The sequence below is a fragment of the Pelodiscus sinensis genome, chromosome 11 (assembly GCF_049634645.1).
Source record: "Pelodiscus sinensis isolate JC-2024 chromosome 11, ASM4963464v1, whole genome shotgun sequence".
NCBI lineage: Eukaryota > Metazoa > Chordata > Testudines > Trionychidae > Pelodiscus > Pelodiscus sinensis.
Genome location: NC_134721.1, coordinates 46,136,153 through 46,156,362, shown reverse-complemented (window position 1 = coordinate 46,156,362; position 20,210 = coordinate 46,136,153). Strand labels below are relative to the sequence as shown.

Genomic DNA, 20,210 nt, shown 5'->3' with positions numbered 1-20,210 from the left:
GGTCATCACTGGGGAGGCCACATGTGGCGTATTCTGTCCAATTCTGGGCCCCCCTTTACAGAAAGGATGTGGATGCATTGGAGGGATTCCAGCAGAGGGCAGTTAAAATGATGAGGGGGCTGGAGCACATGGCCTACTAGGAGAGGCTTTGGGATTTGGAACATAAGAACATAAGACTGGCCATGCTAGGTCAGCCCAAAGGTCCATCTAGCCCAGTGTCCTGTCTGCCGACAGCGGCCAGCGCCAGGTGCCCCAGAGGGGGTGGACCGAAGACAACGATCAAGCGATTTGTCTCCCGCCGTCCTTCTTCAGCCTTCGACAAACAGAGGCCAGGAGCACCATTCCTACCCCCTGGCTAATAGCCTTTTATGCACCTAACCTCCATGAATTTATCTAGCTCTTTTTAAAACTCTGTTCTAGTCCCAGCCTTCACAGCCTCCTCTGGCAAGGAGTTCCACAGGTTGACTGTGCGCTGGGCGAAGAAGAACTTTCTCTTATTAGTTTTAAACCTGTTACCCTTTGGGCTCCTTTAGCAGAAGCAGAGAAGAGTGAGGGGGGATTTGAGAGCAGCCTTCAACTATCTGAAGGGGCAGGGCTCCAAAGAGGCTGGAGAGAGGCTGTTCTCAGTGGCAGGTGGCAGAACGAGGAGCAATGGTCTCAAATTACAGTGGGGGAGGTCTAGGTTGGACATTAGGAAAAATGATTTCCCTAGGAGGGGGGAAGCGCTGGGATGGGTTCGCTAGGGAGGGGGTAGAATCTCCATCCCTCAAGGTTTTTAAGGCTGGGCCTGACACAGCCCTGGCTGGGATTGGGCCTGCTTTGGGCAGAGGGGCTGGACTTGATGACCTCTTGGGGGTCTCTCCCACCCCAATGTCTCTGATTCTCTGCAGGCCTGTTCCTGCAGTGGCCATGGCCAGGGCAGAGCCCTGTTGTGCCATCCCTGGCCCGGGATGCTCTGGCTTGGTGTGCAGCTGCATGTCACTGTTGTCTCTTGGCAGGCCAGCGACGCTGAACAAGCGGGTGGCTCTGATCTGCCTCCCCCCTGAGCGGTACGTTGTGCCTGAGAACACCGAGTGTGAGATCGCCGGATGGGGTGAAACCGGAGGTACTGACCCAGGCCAGGCAGTGAGGAGTGGCGAGCGCCATGGGGCACAGACATCCCCACCGCTGTCCAGGCTGGGGCTATCTGCAGAAACACCCCACCTGCCCTCCCTCCACGCTGCAGCTGCCCAGCTGGCTTCCTGCCCCCTCCCCTCCATCACGGCCATGTCCAGTCCCAATCAGGGGAGCCCCTAGAGCACAGCCAACATCCCCTGGCTTGTCCAGGCTGGGGGAATCAAGATGGGGGCCCCCTGCCTCTGGGTTCTAGCCACAGGTCCCTCCTCCAGGTACCAGCAACAAAACTCTGCTCAATGTGGCCAGACTTCCCGTGATGAGCAGCAGGGAGTGCAGTGCGCTGCTCCGGGGCCGGCTGAAGGAGAGTGAGCTGTGCACCAAGCCCCTGCGCACCAGGGTGGGGGCCTGTGAGGTGAGCTGGGGGCAGGCTGGGAAGAGGAGTGCCGTGGAGAAAGGGAGGGGGAAGAGTGCCATGGGAGAAGGAAGTGCCACAGGGGAGGGGAGGGAGGAGAGAACCGAGGGGGAGTACTATAGGGGAGGAGAGGGGCGTGCCATGGGTGAGGGGAGCACCATAAGGGAGTGGGGAGGAGAGTGCTGTGGGGGAGGGCAGAGGGGGAGTGCCATGGAGGATAGGAGAGAGGGGAGTGCCGTGGGGGAGGGGAGGAATGGGAGTGCCGTGGCGGAGGGGTGGGAGGGGAGATCAATAGGGGATGGGGAGAAGAGGGAGGGGAGTGCTGTGGGGGAGGGGAGGGAGGCGAGTGCCATAGGGGAAGGGAGTGCCTTGGGGGAGGGGAGGGTGGGGAGTGCCATGGAGGTGGGGCGGGAGGAGAGTGCCCTGGGGGAGGGGAGCGTGGGGAGTGCCCTGGGGGAGGGGAGCGTGGGGCATGCCCTGGGGGAGGGGAGTGGTACTAGGGTGGGCGGGTGGCTGGTTTTGGACCGAACACCTGGTCAAAAAGGGCCCCTGGCAGCTCCGCTCAGCCCAGCCACGGGGCCGGTAGAAGCTGGCTCCCCTCCAGCTGCCAGGGGGCTCCCCTGTTGCCCCCGCCCCTGAGACCTGTGGCCAATGGGCACAGTGGCCTCGGCGCCTGTGGGCAGGGCGCACACGGAGCTCCAGCCACACTGTGAACCTCTCCTCCCTGGTGCCACCCTAGAGCCTGCACCCCCGCCCCATAGCCCCCAGCCCAGCCCAGGGATAGTGAGCCAGCGGGGGATGGCGTGCATGTGGGCGGGGCCTTGGAGAAGGGGTGGGGCAAGAGGCGGGGCAAGGGTGTTCAGTGTTGTGAGCGGAGAAGGTGACCAGTTCTCAGTGGATCATGGGGGCGAACCAGGGGTTAACGTAACTTGCATTGCTTAAGACTCAGGGCAATGGGTTGGGGGGGGGGGGTGAGTGTGGCTCAGAGCAGAGGGTATGTGGGGCCTCAGGACAGGGGGTTAGGGTGTGGGGAGGCTCGGGGGGGGCAGGGAGTTGGGATGTGTGTGTGGGGGGGCGGTTCAGGGCAGGGGGTTGAGGTGTGTGTGGATGTGGGGGGGCTCAGGCAGAGGGTTGGCATTTTTGTGGAGGGTGCAGGAGACAGGGCGGGGGGGCTGTGTGTGAGAGAGAGAGAGAGAGGGGGCCAGGAGGTTGAAGTGGGGGGGGCTCAGGGCAGGGGGTTGGGATGTGTATGTGTGTCAGGGCACGGGGTGGGGGAGCAGGGCTCAGGCAGAGTTGGTGTTTTTGTGGAGGGTGCAGGAGTCGTGGCAGGGGGCTGGGATATGGGGGTGGGGTGCAGGGCTGGCTGCTGCCAGTGCCAGCCTGCTGGAAAGCCAAGCTGCAAGTGCTGCTCTGTCTCTTGCCCACTCTTTGCCAGCAGGGCGCCCTGGGCGCACGGCCGCTCATCCCCTGAGCAGAGGTGGCCATGCAAAGCGAGCTCAGTGTGAGGCAGCAGGGCAGGATGCAGACACAGGCATGGGGTCAGGGGACCCTGGCACTCCTAGTCCCTGCCCATGCTGTGGAGTCAGCTTGTTCTTTTGGCCCCTGCAGGGTGACTATGGGGGGCCACTGGCTTGCCTGACCCACGACTGCTGGGTGCTGGAGGGCATCATCACCCCCTCACGCGTGTGCGCCCGCCCAGCCCAGCCCAGCGTCTTCACCCGCGTCTCGCTCTATGTCGACTGGATCCACAAAGTGATGCGGATGCTCTGAGCCAAGGGGCTGGCCTGGGGACAGCCCCCAGCACTGCCACCCTTTGCCCAGCTGTGTCATGCTGCGGCAGCGCCTCCAGGCCTGTCTGTGCTGAGACTGAGGCTATGCCCAGCTGTGCTGTGCTGGGCCTGGCCCTGGGCTGTTGGTGCATTGGCTGATTGCAATAAAACATGGGCAAGGTGGGACAATGGCTGCCTCTGTCATGTGGGCCAGTGGGTGCCCCAAGACGAGACGAGCCCTGAGAACTGGGGGGGGGGGTCTGGCAGGCACTGCGTTTGCCTGGGGGAGATGGTGGCAGTGTCGGCAGCAGGGGGCCCTGACCACCCCATGGAGCCTCTGCCCTGGGCTTGGGCTGACTCTGGAGTCCACTGTGACCCATGGAAGCCCAGCGCCTGGGCATCTTGCTGCATGGGCAGGTTTTGCAGAGAGCCCCTTGTATGCTGCAGCCATATGGGGGAGGGGGAGAGGAGGAAGGGCCTTGAGTGCTTGGGGGGTGGGGTAGGAGGCAGGCCCATGGGGGAGGCAGGCTCTGGCAGGGACAGGGCAGCACATGTCTAGGTTTGCCAGTATAACAGGAGCTGAGACCTGTGCCCAGGAGCAGGGCAGCAGGCTCTGGGCTGGGTGCAGCTGCAGGGAGAACTGGGTCAGGGCATGCATCTAGGAGGCGGGCTGGGGCTGTGACTGCGTCACCGTGGGCACAGCCCTGGCCTGGCTGGCCAAGCTGCAGTGGACACAGTAAGATGGGTGAGGTGGGCAGTAGGGGAGCCGGGTGCCAGCTATTACTGAGATGTCAGTGCCCGTTCCTTCCACGTGCCCAGCCACCTTTTGCTCAGGCCTCCTGCTCACTCCACCCAGCATGCTGGGGGCTGCAGGCTGGGGCACTTTTCCAGGTACCCAAGGTGTCCCACAGCAGGGGGGAGTGGGTCTGGGTTTCCTCGCTTGGACAGCCAAGGGCAGATTAATGTGCCCCCCCCCCGAACTGCAAAAGCCCTGCTCTTTCATCAGGCAGCCCGATGATGTACAGTTCCCCCCCTGCCTGCACCCGAGTCATGGCCTGCAGGAAGCCGGGTCTCCCCTCATTCCAACCTCTCAGATGCAGGAAGCACCTGCACCCCAACCCAGAGCCCCTTTCCACACCTCCTGAGGGTGCCGACACTGCCCCTATAGTGGTGGGTGCAGCTGGCCCAGGGGCACCCTGAGCTACTCCCAGAAAATCACAGAACCACAGAGCTGGAAGAGACCTCAGAAGGTCATCAAGTCCAGCCCCCTGCCCTAGGCAGAACCAATCCCAACCAAATCAACCCGGCCAGGACTTTGTCAAGCCAAGACTTAAACACCTCTAGGGATGGAGACTCCACTAGAGAACCCATCCCAGTGCTTCACCACTCTCCTAGTGAAATCGTTTTTCCTAATATCCAACCTAGACCCTGCCCTCACGATAACTTGAGCCCATTGCTCCTTGTTCTGCCATCTGTCACTACTGAGAACAGCCTCTCTCCAGCCTCTTTGGAACCCCCCTTCAGCCCGAAGGGAGTAGGCTAGGGGCAGCCTGAAGGGAGTAGGCTAGGGACAGCCCGAAGGGAGTAGGCTAGGGACAGCCTGAAGGGAGTAGGCTAGGGGCAGCCCGAAGGGAGTAGGCTAGGGGCAGCCCGAAGGGAGTAGGCTAGGGGCAGCCCGAAGGCTGCTCTCAAATCCCCCCCTCTCTTCCCTTCTGCAGACTAAACAGACCCAAATCCCTCAGCCTCTCCGCGTAGGTCATTGTGTGTCAGTCAGTCTGTGGCTTCCCTGACTGTGCACTTGTATCTTGGAGCCATGCTGGGCCCACAGCCCCTCACAGACAGGGCCTGAGGACAGGAGCCAGGCAGTGAGCAGGCAGCCCCAGGCCCAGCTGGAGCTGTTTCGCTGCAGGAAAGGCCCATTGCAGCCAGTGGCTAATGCTGCTCAGGGTCAGTTACACGTGGTCTGTCTGATTCAGAGTCCAGCCCTCAGCTTGTGCCAGACTCTCCTGCGAGAAGGTCCCAGCAGACTGGGAACCCTGGTTTCTGTTTCCTGCCCATGGCCCAGCCCATTGGCTCCACCCCAGACCCTAGTCTGGGCTCCATCTGCTCCTGGTTTTCCATCTCCCACGACTCACCCTGTGGGGGGGCCCCCTGCCTTTGGCCTTGTTTCATCTGCCCACCCTGCTGCCTGGTCCTAGCATTGCCCCTCTGCTAAGCCAACCCTGCCTAGACCTGCTGCTCAGTAGGCTAGGGGCAGCCCTTTCCCCACAGACCCTGATACACCAAATCGCCGCTCTCTCTTCTCCCATAGGAGCGCACACTTGCAGCAGCTCCAGCTGTCGAGGTCCTGGGGCATCAGCACAGCCAAGGTACCAAGATACCTTGCTGGCACCAAGACTCTTCCCTCAACACTGGTGCGGCCTGGCCCCTGGCCTCTGTGCAGTGCCAGACAGACGCATAGCACAGAGCCATGGTCTATATACCTAATGTCCCGGGGTAGGGGCAGCTGCTGGCAGCAGGAGTGGGGAAATCCTGCTGCCTACTGACAGTGGACATTTTCTGCCATGTTTTCAGGATGACACTGTGTGTGTGTGAGTTCCCCTCTGCACTTCTCATTGTTGGCCTGCAGGTGTGAAGGGGGTAGAATGCTGCTCTTGGGGCAGAGCACGAGCTGCTTGGAGAACCTGCAGATAATGGGCCCCCCAAGGATGGCACAATTAATGCCCAGCTTTGGCAGGCCAGTAAGTGGGTCGGCTAAAGTCAGCCTGGCTCTGGGCTGCTGGCTCAGGCCATTGGGTGAGAGTTGATTCCACAGCACTCACCTGGAGCAGAGCCAGAACCTGCCTGCATAGAGCTGGCTTAACTTTGCCTTTTCCTGGATGAGGCTGCTGGATATCCCTGCCAGTATTGGCTGGGGATTGTCTGCTGGGTGGCTGGCTCAGCTCCAGCTGAGTGCTGTGGAGTCTCAGCTGGAATGGGTGGGCAGGGAGGCTGGGGACAATGTAAATGTATGGCCAGTCCTGGCAGAAAGCAGCCCTTGGGGCCTGCTCCTGGCAGGCTGTGGGGTACCACGGGGTGGAGACTGGAAGGATGGGCTGTTTTCTGGGTGCAGGTGTAGCAAGTCTAAAGCCAAGTGGCGCCAGCCAGCTGGCAGCCTGGAGAGCCAGCATTGAACTTGGGCCATCCCCACCGCTGCAAGGAGGGATTCTAGGGCTCTTCCTCTCCCTCTCGCAACCCCCAAGCTGCTGGCAAAGGGGGTCCCCATTGCAGAGGAGACTTCACCCCCCCTGCCCGGGGCAGGCTGCCACGTGAGGATGAGGAGACATGACACAAGCTGAGCTAAGGGTTTAATGGAGGCGCGCCACAGGACACAGGTGCAGACAGCGCACAGCCCCGTCAGCACTGCAGATGCTGGAGCAGCCACAGCGCCATGTTCATGAAGCCATCAGCCTCAGCCTCCACGCTGGAGAGTGCGTGGTTGTTCCCAGGGTATAGAAGCAGCCTGCAGAGGAGAAGAGGGCTTGGCAAGGTAGGCTGGAACCAGCTCCCCAGGAGCCTCCACCCAGGATACTCAGGGAGCCCCTGCCCACCTGTATATGCACCAGGACCCCTGTGCCCAGGCACCAACCAGGACCTCCCACCCCACCACCTACTGAAGGAGCTCAGCATGCCTGGATATGCACCAGTGCCCCCACATATGGGACGTACCAGCTCCTCACAGTGCTCTGAGGCTCCAGCCAGCTTTCCCCACACAAACACAGCTGGTCCATTGGTGAGCCCAGGCCTACTGGATTGCGCCTGAACACCCAGCTTGTCTGCCCTAGGCCCCAGCCATAGCCCCTGCACTAGTCAGTTCTCTTCCCAACACCTGTTCCCTATATCCCACGCCAGATGGGCTCACCGGACAGGGATGCCCCTGGCCTTGAGAGCTCGGTAGTACTCCAGCCCTTGGTTTGGGGGGACGCGTCTGTCCTCTTCTCCCAGCATCAGGAGCACGGGTGCCTGGACCTGGGGGGAAAGCAGGGCAGAGCTCTGGGTCCCACAGCCAGCACTGGGGGGGCCTGCACCACGACGTGGAGTGTGTGTCTGTCTGACTTGGGAGAGAGGGGCAGGGGCTTTGAGTGGAGCCATGGGACAGGGTAGCAGGGTTTCTGAGCAGGGGTTGGGACAGGTTCCTTGGGTGCAATCTGGAACTGAGCCCTCTGTCTCACCAATCAGGGCTCCCCCAGTGCAGACCTCTCTCACAGTCAGGGGTACAACCAGTTGCCTTTGCCAACCACTCATGAACTAACACTAGACTCCAGCCAGGCCCCCACAGCCCTTCCACTTAAGACCCCAGTGCTGTGCCTCTTGCATTGGAGCCTGGGCAGTGTAAATGTATTACCCAAGCTGGCACTCCTGCCAAGGAAAGCAGATCTGCCGTAGCCCTTGTGACCTGAGCAGCTTTTCCAAGTACTGCAACCACAACACAGTGTTTTAGGTAAAAGAGCGTTTCTTAGATAATCAACTTTCGCCTGGACAGTTACTCTTTGTAATCTTGTCAAGACACCTTGCTGCAGTTAAGTAAGTAAAAATCTCAATATGAGTTCTGCAAACTCACTAGGGTTTGAATCAAGAAGTATCTTACTCTAGGTTACAGATTTCTCACAGAGACTGGAACTTTCCTTTAGCCTGCGACCACATCTTCAGTTCAGCTTTTCCCCCCAGCTGTGTTGAGTTGTGGGGGGGCAGCGAGGCGAGTTTGGTAAGCCAGAGGCTCAGCACTACCCCAGTCCCAGGCTGCCACCCAGCAAAGCAGTCAGAGGGGCACAGCGAGCAGGATGACACGTACAGCTTGTTGTTCGGAGTGAGATTTGCAGTTCATACAGATCACAAGTGAGATTTAAGTATGGTGGCTAAGAACAGTCTAAGAGAAGGTTACTGGTTTGCAATTTTTGTTTGCTTACTTCAGGAAGAGAATGAAGCAGTTGTGAAACTGGTTTGTTTTAAACTGGTTACCTATTAATTTCATTGTGTAACGCCTAGATCTGGTGCAAGGAAAACGAGTAAATAGCACTTCCTGGTCTACTTTCTCCTCACCTGTCATAGGCCCCCTGTCGTCTCTTTTCCACACTGAAAAGTTCCAGTCTTACTAGTCTCTCCTCATATGGCAGCCATTCCATATTCCTAATACTTTTTGTTGCCATTTTCTGAATTGTTTCCAATGCCAAGGTATCATTTATGAGATGAGGCGACCACATCCGCATGCAGTATTCAAGATGTGGACGTACCATGGATTTAGAGAGGCTATAAGATATTCTCGGTCTTATTCTTTATCCTTTTCTTAATGATTGCTAACATTCTGTTTGTTTTGATTGCTGCTGCACGCTGAGTGGATGTTTTCAGAGAGCTATCCACAATGATTTCAAGAGCTCTCTCTCAAGTAGTTACATCTACTTTAGACCCTCATCACTTTGTAGGTTCTATTGTGATGATACTTTCCAATGTGCATTACTTTGCATTTATTAACATTGAATTTCATCTGCTGGGACTTAACGATCTTGAGCAGTTTTGCCACCTCACTGTTTATCCCTCTCTCCAGATCATTTATAAATAGGTTGAATAGGATCAGTCCCAGCACAGACCCTTGGGAGACACCACTAGTTACGTTTCTCCACTCTGAAAACTGACCCTTTACACTCAACCAGTGTTTCCTTTTTTTCTTCTTTTTTTTTTTAAGGAAGTTGTCAGTCCATGAGAGCACCTTTCCTCTTAACCCATGACAACTTACTTTGCTTAAGAGCTTTTGGTGCAGGACCTTGTCAGAAGTTTTTTGGAAATTTAAATACGTTACATCCACTGGATTCCCCTTATCCACGTGCTTGTTGAGCACCTCAGAGAATTCTAGGAAACTGGTGGGGCATGATTTCCGCTTACAGAAACCATGTTGACTCTTTCCCAACAAATTCTGTCTGACAGTTTTGTTCTTTACTATATTTTTGACAGGTACTGAAGTTTGAGTTATTGGCCTGTAATTGCCAGGATCACCTTAGAACCCTTTTAAAAAACTGGTGTCACATTAGCTATCTTCCAGTCACCCGGCACAAAGCGGATTTACAAGATAGTTTACAAACCACAGGTAGTAGTTCTGTAGTTTCACACTTGTGTTTCTTCAGAGCTCTTGGGGGAATGTTATCTGGTCCTGGTGTTCACCGAGTTCTGAACAAACACAGATGTGAAACTGCAGAACTACCACAGACAGTGGAGACGTCTCAGAGGGAGCATGTACGCAATGGAGGCTGCTTGAGCCAGGTTACAGCAAAGGATCTTTCCAGCAAGCTGGAAGAAGCTGTAAAAAGGGGGAAGTGACATCACTTGGCCAATCTCCCTGACAACTCTACCCTGGAACTATGTCTGCAGAACAAAGGCTGAATGGAGGAGGTTCCAGGCCAAAGGAGAGTCCCAGCCTGTGCTGCCTGCTTGTATTGTCTATCAGTGCAGGATGTGGCTTGATTCAAATCTTGCTTAGTGCACAGAGCTCAGTTTGCGATTCTACTTTGATTTCCTAGGTAACCCACTTTGATCTGTGCACTTCTTACTTACGATCCACCTGTCTGCAGTTCCCACTCCTGTTTAGATTTCAGCTAGAACCGTGGGCTTGGTTGAGGCGCGATGGGAAATCTGCTCCACTTTATAGGCTGATACACGTCCACTTTCCTTGCAGGAGCGCAACACTGGGTAATAAATGTGCACTAGTCCAGTGCAGGATCGTGCGGTTCTGGGCTCGTAGGCTAGGGAGCTGGGGGAACTGGCTAGAATCTTGTTGTTCATGAGTGGCTGGGAAAAGCATTGACGCCATGCGGCTGGGTGTGTCCCTGCCTTTGTGAGCGCAGGGCCTGGAGAGGTCTGCAACTTGTCACAGGTGCAGTGCGAGAGACCCTAGGCTGGTGCGACAGAGGGCTCAGCAGTACCTCGTTACAGGCGGCACCCCAGGGGTACCCGTCACAGGGATGCAGAGTCTCTCAATGGGCAAGGTGTCTGAGCAAGGAGGCAGGGCCGCATACCTGGGTAACGTACTGCATGGGTGACTTGTGGAGCATCTCTGCCCAGCGGGCAGGGTCCGGGAGGGTGTTGGGTGCATAGGGGAAGCCCGCTTCAGTCAGACACCTGCAGAGAAGACAGAGTCCAGCTCAGGATGGGGCCCAGGAAGCGTGGAAGGTCTCAGCCCCAGGCACTCACCAGTCTGGGATGTCGGTGCTGCTGATCATGGAGGCTATGTTGATAACTGGGTTCCTCACCACACAAGCCCGGTAGGTGTCTGGGTACTGGCCGATGAGGTGGCAAGCGAGGAAGCCCCCGTGAGAGCCACCCACCAGCGCTACCCGCGTTGAGTCCAGGGGCTCTTCCTGCAGGACCCGCTCCACGCAGTACTGCAATGGGAGACAAGGGGTAGCGCCGTGGGGCACTCAGAATGCCAGGGCCCAGGAGGAGGCAGCCAGGTTGGTCTCAGGGAGGGGGCATGAGGACAGTGCTGTGATGGGGCTGGGACCTAACAGGCTGGCTGTGCCCATTTGCCCTCCCAAGTTCCTGGGCAGGAGGTGCCTGGAGGGAGCAGACTGCTCTGCTGGCTGTGGGTCACATGCTCTCCCAGATCCCGTGAGGCCTGGGGGGAAGCAGCCGATACCTGTACATCTCTGACATCCTGGTAGCCCACATGCCCCGGAAGGGAGGTGATGCTGTCCTGTCCGAAGCCCAGCGAGCCACGGTAATTCACTGCAAAGGAGCTCAGCGTGATGAGAGGGCCCGTGCCAGCCTCCTGGCAACAGGGGCTCACAAGAGCACATGGCTGGCCTGCCACAGCCAGCCGTCAGCTGGGCACTGGCAGGAGACCCCAGCTCTTGCCAGCGGGCACCCAGCTGTACGCTGCGACCCAAGGCGAGCGGGAGCAGCTGAGTATTATGGGGCTGGGCAGACCTGGGCTCTGCACGCTCCCACTGGCTGCCCCAGGATGCTGATGATGGCTGCCCCAAATGGCCGTCCCCACGATGGTACTTTCTGGGAGTTCTCTGTGCCACGACCCAGCTGTGCCCTCACTCAGCAGCTCCTCCTCATGGTGCCGTGCCAGTGCTCTGGTACGGGTGAGCGTGGCCAGGTCTAGGGAGCCCACAGCCACAAGGTCACCATGCCGTGGCCACAGCACGTCTGCAGCATCACCCCTCTCCCCTGGCAGGACTCACCCAGGAGCACAGCAAAGCCCATCCTGCAGAGCACCGCGGGGTAAAGCATCCAGCTGGCTGTGTAGACAGAATGTGGGCCCCCTGCAAGGCGAGGCAGAGCACTGAGGGGCTGGTGCATGAGGCAGAGCCCAGAGGGGAGGGGCTCATACGAGCTGTAGGGATGTTTGTTTGGCAGGGAGGGGGAAGAGCTGGCTGAGCAAAGCCACCAAAGTGCCAGGCTCCCCCAACACAGGACTGTCTCGAATGGAGGCTTCAGGGGAGCATCCGCTGGCCCTGCTCACCCCCCACCTAGCGAGCTCCCACCACCCTTGGAGCGAGAGGCTAGTTCAGAACTGGGCACAAGGCAACAGAACTCTGGGGCCAGGGCTAAACCAAAACCGGAGGCCACCAACCCTCCAAATCAGCTACCACAGACAGAACTGAAGGGGGAGGGGAAAGGCTGCGGGGTTGGAGAGGGCCTGACCCATGGGGTGGCTGCGCGCCTCTGTGGGGCTGAGAACTGTGCTCCCCAGGGGCTCAGTGGGCTGTGTCCTGCAGGCAGCTGGGGGGCAGTTTTCAGTCCCTCCTCTCCCTGAGCTTTGTCCCTGCCATGTGGGGAGCCAGGTCTAACAGGACAACACTTGGCACTAGCTTCAAAACTAGGCCCAATCAGACCTATGCAGTGAGGCTGGGGGTCCCTGCATGTGGGCTCACCATGGGGCATGACCACCAGGGGCAGCTTCCTCGGCCCCACCCCATTGCTGGGCTGCAGCAGGATGGCTTCAAAATCAATTCCCTCTGCAAAGGAAGAGCGGGAGGTCAGCACTGGAGCCAGCCCCCAGGGCCCAGCCCCCCTGCCGCTGACAACACTCACTGTACTGCGGGTTCTCTTGCTCCAGGGGAGGCTGCAGGGGCCGGATAGCCCAGCTGATCTCCGGTATTGGGGCAGCGGCCTCCAGACATACCCAGCACACCTGGGTCTCCCGCCCAGCCCCAGGAAGGAAGGCCACCTTCTGCCAGGGGAGAGAGCCTGTCACTGCAAGAGGGCACAGCACGCTCAAGGGGGTGGGGAGAAGGGGTGCTGCAGACATTCTCTAGCAGCACTTGGGGAGGAAATGGCTGAGGTCGGCATGGGGGGGCCAGAAGGAGAGATTGACAGACTGTGCAATGCCCATGCCTGCAGCCTTCTGCTCACTTGGCCCTGGGCTCTCCTCCCTCCCAGGCTCTGACTTCACCCATAGCCCCCCGACACCACAACCCTGGGATCCCCCCAGATTTACCGCTACTCCATACTCCCAACCCACAGCTCCTTGCTAGCCCAGCCCTGGATCCCCCCGCACGTTCTGCCAGGGCCACCACTCCTGAGCTGTAGTCCCGGCTAGCCCAGTGCCAGGCTGACGTGAGTAGAATGGCACGTTGGGGCGCTGGCAGGGATGTGGTGTGGATGCAACCAGTAAGTTTTTATTCCTGAGCCTGTGTGTGGGGTGAAAGGTCGTGGCTCGGCCTCCCACCCCACCCCCTTACCAGCGTGGGGGGACAGCTGGGGGTCGAGAACTTGGCCACCAGGAGATCCCGCTCAATGGTGAGGGCAGACCAGCTGCCCAGGGGGGCTCCTGCAGAGGGACATACGCCTGGGTCATGGGACATGCCTCAGGAGGGGACTGGGGGCAGCATGGCCTCCAGCCCCTTCCACTCAGTGTCCAGGGGCAGGCTGGAGGGTGCTTACCTGAAGTCAGGGAAGTCACGCTGCCGCTCTGTGTCTCTACCACAAGCAGCTCCTAGGGAGACATCATGAGCTTCATCAGAGCGGAGGCTGATCCAGAGCAGGCAGAGCCCAACGTCCCCTCCCCCAGCTCAGGGCTGGTCTGGGCCCAGGCTCCGCATGTGTCCGCAGACAGTCCCCCCCCCACTTCTGAGTACCTGACGGCTGCGCTGAGCGGTGTCTAGCACGACCCTCTGGCTGTCGGCTGCCCAGCACAAGGCTGGCAGTGCCGAGCAGTAGATCCCTGTGAACGGTCCTGCAAGGAGAGAGCCCGGCTCATCACACTGCCTCTGCACACCTATGGCCAGCCACAGGGACCCCAGCTTCCCATGCACCCACAGCTCTGCCAATGCCGTACAGTCTCCACCCGCAGCCCCTGCGTTCCCCCTCACTCCTGACCCGCAGCCCCTGGTGCCAGGAACCCTGGCCCATCCTGAGCAGAGCTTTCATACAAGGAGAGCACCCTGCCGTATCCAGCTGCCCAGCCCCTCCCTCGCTTCCACAGAACCCGGCAAACGACTCACTCTGGCTCTGTCGGGGCACAACGTCCAGCACGGTGGAGGTGACCTTTGTGTACCAGTCATACTGCAAGAAATGGACACCTGGCCTGATGCTCTCGATAGCCACTTGCCACCCTCCTTCCAGGCCATCTGCGGCAAGGCTGGAGGCTGAGTGTGCCAGGCAGTCTGCCCTGGATTAGGTAGGCCCCAGCGGGCCAGCCCCAGCTCCCAGCAGGTACCTGGGAGGGCAGCCGTGTTGTGCCAAGGATACCACCTGGGCAGAGGGAGAGGGTGCAGTGTAGGCCATGGAACAGGGCTGCTGTGGGCACTGCCCCTTGGCTATGGCAGTGCAGGCTGCTAACCCAGCAGCAAGACAGACAGACAGCTCCCGGCAGATATCCTGCACAGGGGCTGGCTTTGCCACCAGCTCAGGGCCTGGGCTGGGCTCCGGAGAGCCTGACAAAAGCACTATAGGGGACACGGTGAGAGGTGGTGCCTTCAGGGCAGTGACCCCTGGCACTGGCGCCCAGCCTGGCAGGACTCACTCACCACACAGAGGCGGCTGCACTGCTGGTGGGGACCAAGGGCGCCGTTCTCAAGGTACACGATGCGGCACTGGTCCGGGCTCAGGCGAGGGGACCACACAGCTTTGGTGTCATCTGACAGCAGCTCTGCAGCAGGACAGGAGGCTGTTAGGTGAGAATGGGCAGGTGCAAACAGGATTGCAGGGGTGGGGCCTAGGCAAGGAGGGGATATGTGGGCAAGGCACAGGCAGGAGCATGCAGGCAGGGCTGGCTGGGGGGGAGGGGGCTGCAGGCAGGGCTAGCAAGGGGGGAGGGGGCTGCAGGCAGGGCTGGCTGGGGGGGGAGGGGGCTGCAGGCAGGGCTGGCTGGGGGGGGTTGCAGGCAGGGCTAGCGGGGGAAGTGGGGGGGCATGCAAGGGGGGGTGAACAGGCAGAGCACTGGCTCAAAACAGCAGCAGTGACTCACCACACCTGGCTCCTGTCAGGTCTATGTAGAACAGGGCTGACCTGGGAATAGGAGCAGGGCAGCTCTCACTGCACAGACCCCACAGCTTCCCCCTCCACCCTGCCAAGCGGTCAGTCCAGCTCCCACTGCTGTCCCTGCATGGGCCCTGCTCCCAGCTGGCAGATAGGAGCTGCAGTTCCCCAGCTGCAGCCAGCAGCCCCTCCCATTGCAGCAACCCCTTTCGGAGGAGACTGTAGCAGGTGCCCGCAGACTGGGGCCAGCCCTTGGAGCAAGGTGGAGCAGCCCCAGTGCCCCACAGGACATGTCTCCAAGGGGTCCCCTGGCCTAGGCTCTGTGGACAGCAGCACGGGGCACTCACCTGCGGTTGGTGCAGTGCCGCAGGCCCAGGCGGAAGGGTTCATGCCACCAGCCTATGAAAACCACCCCTGTGTCACCAGGGGACCAGAAGGCCTGTAGGCAAAGTGGGAGAGCACCAGTGGGCAAGGGGCAGGTGCAAGAGCAGCTAGAAGTCCACTCCAGTTCAAGGGAACGGAGCTGCAAGCAGCACTCTCTGAGCAGCTAGAGCAGGTGCCATGGGGCACAGGTGGGTGACCAGTGGGGGCAGCTGACATCAGAGAGAATAGGCAGAGCTGCGTGGGGGGCTCCTTCGGGGTGCCAGTCGGGCACTACCAGCACCTTGCTCCTCCACCTGCACTGACCTGCCCAGGGGAAACATGCTCCGGGACGCCTTCCAGCACCGAGACGTTGCCACTCTCCACGTCCAGGACGCACAGGGCTGGAACACTTTTGCCCACCAGCGTCTCGCCCCAGTCCTCATGGTACACAAACTGCTCCCCCTGGAACACAGAGCCATGAATGTCCCTCCCTTGGGGTGCCCCGACCCCCGGCCTTCCTGCTGCCTGGCACAGGCTGCCAAGCTCTGACCCGGACCAGCTGGCTCTATTTGCACTGCCAGAGCCCACAGGGAGGCAGGGCACAGGACTCAGCCACAGAGCCAGGAACTGCTCTGGAGTTCCTCTTTAGGGTCTGGCTCTCTGGCCAGTCTGGGGGCTGCGCTCCACACACCTTGACAGCTTTGCTGCGTCTCTCCTCTTCTGCACAGTCGCTGCTCAGCTCCAGGGTTTTGCTCTGGAAGAAGGACTCGGCCTTGGGCCGTTTCCTCTCAGCCACGTAGAGCAGGTGGGTCTCCGAATGCGACCAGGACAGGCAGCCAAACTGATCTGGGGAAGTGCTGGTCAGACCCTCTGGAGCGGCATGGCCCAGCTCCCCCACCATGGACCCTGGGGACCCATCTTCTGCCCTCACCCATCCTGCCCCATCCTCTCCAATTCCCTGCCAGCCAATGCAGGCAGAAGGGGGTTTCGTGGCAACCTGGACTCACCGTCCTCATAGACGTTGCCATGCTTCTCCAGCACTGTCAGGTTGATGCTCTTCACCTTGCGATTCTGACTCCAGACCTGGGGGAACAAAGACAGCAGGGGCCAGGACTCAGGACTCCAGAGCCTGGTCCAGAATCACTGGCTCCCCAAGGAGCAGCTCCCTCCACAGGACAGGTGCCTTCTGGGCAGAGCTGCTGGTGCTGTGCTGGGTATCCCAAGAAGCCCTGCAGCACTCAAACACCAGCAGAGCTGTGGAGTCACAGGGCAGGTGGCAGGGGAATGGCAGCACAGGATGGCAGGTGGAACAGGCAGCTGTGCTGGAGAAAGGCTGCCAACAGCTACCAGTTGGGGAGGCAGTTTGCCTGGCTGCAGAGTTTGCACTGGCCCTGGAGGACCTGCTCTATCCACAAGGGAAGGAGCAGGCTGGCCACACCTGAGTCCATCCTGCCCCACTTTAGCCTGGGGTTCCAGGAGGGTAAGGCCCACTGGCTGGGCCCCAGTGTGTCAAGAGCAGTGCCTGGTGAATGCTGACAGGAGAGCCACAGGGATTCCCATCTCAGTGGACGGGTGATGCTATGGAGAATGGATCCCTCTTCCCCAAAGATAGGCTTGAGGGGGGACATCAGCAGCTGGGGCTGGCCCTGGCCTTTCCTCAAATCCTGAGCACAGGCAGGCCAGGAAGATGCCTTGGGCCAGACTACACAACAGGATCCCACCTTGGCCTGAGCTGGATGCTGAGGGCTGCCCCATCAACACACTGACTCACCTCAAGGAACTGCTTCTCCTCGCCTTTGCCAGGGCTGGCTTTCCGCAGGACAGCCTTCAGCGTCCCGCTGGGAGACTCCCTGCTCAGCAGCCTGCAGGGGGGAACAGGCTGGTGTGGGCTAGGGGGTGGGAGAGGTATGCCCAGGGCAGAGGGAGTCCATAGGACTGTGGACCCACAGATGGGAGGGGTGGAGCTGTGGCCTGTTGTGACTGTGAGCTCACTCAGGCAGTAGAGTGACCATTCCCACCTTGTCAGTGACCAGTTATCCAAAATGGTGCAAAAAAACCTGTGTGAAGGTCCCCAAGGACTGACTGTTCCAGTCCTGTTGGCAACTAAGAGGAAGAGGGAACTGGAAATCAGTGGGGTTGGAAATTCAGCCCGATTGGTGGCCAATGAGCTATTCACCCTTTGACAGCCTTCGGGGGCTGGAAACCAAACAGACTTTGGGGGAAAATTAGCCAGAGCCACAGCTGTCTGGCAACAACCATGGCAGCAGGCTTCACTGTCATTGGGGGAGGGGGGGGCTCCTGGGAACCAGGCCTTCCTCTTCCTGCACCTCTGAACTTTCTGACAGACCTGGCCAGAGAGAGGGATCCAGAGGCCAGCACCACCTCTACTGGCTCTGGCTGAATCACAACCCACCACTGGAACACTAGACTTTGTCCCCCTCATTCCCCCCCGTGACTGTTGCCCTCCCCACCTTTCCGCTTTCCTGACCTCTGTCTGGTAACGGCATGGCTGAACCGGCCACACCTGCATACGGTGCAACACCAATATAAGCCTGTGACCTAGCAGCACCGAACAGTACTACGCCAAGCCGCCCCCAACCAGGGTGAGTTTGCCAGCTCTCAGCATGGCTGGTCAGAGCACGGGCTATGACTGGGTTTCTCCAGCAGCGAGACAGTCCCAGAGACAGATGCTGCATCTCTCTCTTCGCTGGTCTTTTCTGTCCCATCTAGGGTGCCCTAGGCTTGTTTAGTCTTCTTGGTCAACCAGATCAGACTTTAGCAGCATTCCACCCCATCCCCCTCAACTCACTGCTTCTTTTCCCCCCAAATGCCGTCATTTGCCAGCCATAACCTTGTCTTGTCTATGAAACTGTCCGGCCTCTCATCTGCCAAAGGGAAAATGAGTGTGGTTTCAATGAAAGCCTGACTTAGTCCTTTCCATTCCAACAGCTGCAGTTGGGTTCCCATCCTTTCTGGATGTTCACAACAGGCTAGCAGAGTGTTTGCTAGGCTATTTGCCCTGGGCTACACAAGCTGAGGACTCAGACCCCAAAGCCTGGGCAGTGGTTAACCCAGGTTACTGCTGGGCAGGGCCAGGGTCACGTAGCCCTTTGGCTCCCGTATCCCTTCTAAAGGCACATCAAGATACAAGGCGATGGAGGGGGTGCTCCCACCAGGTGCAGCAATGGCAGGGCCAGTGGGGCTGCCCATGGCAAAGCTGGAGACACGGCCGTCCATGGGGGGCACAGGACCTGGGGCCACACCTTCCCCAAGGTCCACCTCTGCTCCGGAGCAGGGGTGCAATCGGAGCGAAGCCCTCTCCTCTGAGCAATGTGAACCAACGGACTACTGGGGGGTTTGGCAGGGGGCAGCAGCAGGGGTTGATCCCCCCCGCACTTACCACAGCAGTGGGAGCCAGAGTGACCCGGCAGCCTGCTCTGTTCCACCCTGTCTCATCTCCCAGCCACTGCATTCTACTTCACTGTGGCAGTGGGAAGAGGAGCACCCTGGGGCAGGGGCGCTCCAGTTCCTGCTGCCGTGGTGAGTGCCGAGGGGCCCAATCCTTGCTACCACCCTGTGCCAGGCCCCTGGCTGCCTTGAGCCCCATCCATAGGATGGTTGAGGCAGCTGCTGCAGGGCACGGGGCAACCACCTCAAACCATCCTATGGTCAGGATCGCTTTGGCTGGGTAGCAATGGCCAGAGCTGGCCCAAATGCCTCCTCCAATGTGCAGAAGCACAGCAAAGGGCCCTGCCCTCCGCTAACAACCTTTGGCCAGCAACAGGGGCTGAAGCCTCCCCAAGGACATGGGAGCAGGAAGGGGCCAGCTGCAGGGAAGGGGCAAGCGTAATGGGAGACTGTGCCTCCCACACCAGCAATCCAAGGGGCAGGGGCAATTCAGGGCCGTCAGGAAGGTATGTCCGATGGCTCCCAGGATATGCCCCTCCCTCAGACTCTGAGCAGGGAGCCTCTGCTGGGTGCTGAGTCACACTCTGCCTCTATCCCTCCTTCTGGAGCCCCCAGCATGTGTGCAGGAGGCAACACAGCCCGAGCTCTTCCCCAGCTTCTTACAGCTCAGGCCAGGCTTCAGCAGAGCTGTGGGGGTGGCAGTGGGCGCAGACACACTTACTCTCCCTTGATCTCACTGCAGGTGCCAGCGGGGCCCGAGTACACAATGGCCTGGCTGTCGTGGAAGACGAGGTACTGGCGGCAGAACTTCAGGCTCTCGGCTCTCTCCAGGTCTTGCTGAGACCACTCTGCAAGGAGAAGGCAGTCAGCCCAGCCCTGGCTGCAGAGACCGCCTGCCCCCGGGCAGCAGCCCAGCACCCGGGAGACCTGCTGGCCCTGGCTCTGTGTGTTCGGCCTCGCAGCTGCTGTGGGGGCGGGGCCAGCCCGAGACACGCCCCCTGCCTCTCCAGCTGGAGCAGCCTCCCGGCATGCACCGCTCTCGGCCCCGCGCGCGGTACCTGTGTAGACGGTGCAGTGCCGGCCCCCGTACTGCGAGGTGACCTCGGGCCCGACGCGGGCGCTGCACAGCGCGGGGCACTGGCTGAGCTCGCGGTACAGCGCGGCCACGTGCTCGGGGCGCCTCAGCACCTGCGCGGGAAGGAGCCATCAGCGCGGGCGGGGAGGGCGGGGCCCGGTGGGGGGCGGGGCTCTTGCCCCGGTGTCTCCGTCCCCTTCGGCCCGGCCTGGTGGGCCCCTCCCGCGGGGCACTGTGGGAACGCGGCGGACCCAGCCCCCTCACCCGCGATTCCATGCCGCTGACGCTACTCCAGCCGCGAGGGTCGCGCGCGACACTTCCGGCCCGCGGCGGGCGGAGCTTCCACTGGGCGGGGCCCGGCGCAGGCAGGGGAGGGGCGTGTCCCTCTGCGGCCGCCGTCCAGCGCTACCCCGTTACCCGGCAACCACGAGATCCCGCTCTTGCCGTGAGGCGCATCGGGACCTGGAGCTACGGCTCCCAGGCGGGGCGGGGCGCCGGGTGGTGCCGGGGGGGGGGGGAGAGTTGGGGGCGGGGCGCTGGGTGGTGCCGGGGGGGGGGGGAGAGTTGGGGGCGGGGCGCTGGGTGGTGCCGGGGGGGGGGAGAGTTGGGG

General features: G+C 60.2%; 2 protein-coding genes across 6 annotated transcripts in view; one reads left to right on the top strand and one right to left on the bottom strand.

Annotated features, from left to right (window-relative positions):
- The window catches only part of MST1 (macrophage stimulating 1), a 52,200-nt gene extending 48,714 nt beyond the window's left edge, over window positions 1-3,486 (top strand). For 3 of the 4 annotated variants that reach the window (XM_075939591.1, XM_075939592.1, XM_075939593.1), the window contains 3 exons: window positions 999-1,105; window positions 1,389-1,528; window positions 3,137-3,486. In XM_075939591.1, coding sequence (XP_075795706.1) covers window positions 999-1,105; window positions 1,389-1,528; window positions 3,137-3,298 — 409 coding nt within the window. In that variant the 3' untranslated portion in view covers window positions 3,299-3,486. The remainder of the gene's footprint in view (window positions 1-998; window positions 1,106-1,388; window positions 1,529-3,136) is intronic. The other variant, XM_075939594.1, reaches the window with a different exon arrangement.
- A 3,141-nt stretch (window positions 3,487-6,627) lies between these two features.
- Window positions 6,628-20,021, bottom strand: APEH (acylaminoacyl-peptide hydrolase). Of its 2 annotated transcripts, XM_075939589.1 has the most exons (22): window positions 19,865-20,021; window positions 19,584-19,713; window positions 19,247-19,373; window positions 16,889-16,979; window positions 16,125-16,200; window positions 15,809-15,963; window positions 15,442-15,579; window positions 15,102-15,193; window positions 14,744-14,784; window positions 14,304-14,425; window positions 13,779-13,839; window positions 13,413-13,510; window positions 13,219-13,270; window positions 13,017-13,105; window positions 12,367-12,505; window positions 12,207-12,290; window positions 11,514-11,594; window positions 10,961-11,049; window positions 10,516-10,706; window positions 10,341-10,443; window positions 7,199-7,305; window positions 6,628-6,799 (listed from the first exon to the last, which is right to left on the bottom strand). In XM_075939589.1, the coding sequence occupies exons 1-22, from the start codon at window positions 19,874-19,876 to the stop codon at window positions 6,694-6,696; spliced, it is 2,184 nt and encodes a 727-aa protein (XP_075795704.1). In that variant the 5' UTR covers window positions 19,877-20,021; the 3' UTR covers window positions 6,628-6,693. The 2 variants fall into 2 exon arrangements, with proteins under 2 accessions (XP_075795704.1, XP_075795705.1); XM_075939590.1 differs by lacking the exons at window positions 19,247-19,373; window positions 19,584-19,713; window positions 19,865-20,021 and having other exon boundaries at window positions 15,809-15,958.
- Window positions 20,022-20,210: the final 189 nt, after the last annotated feature.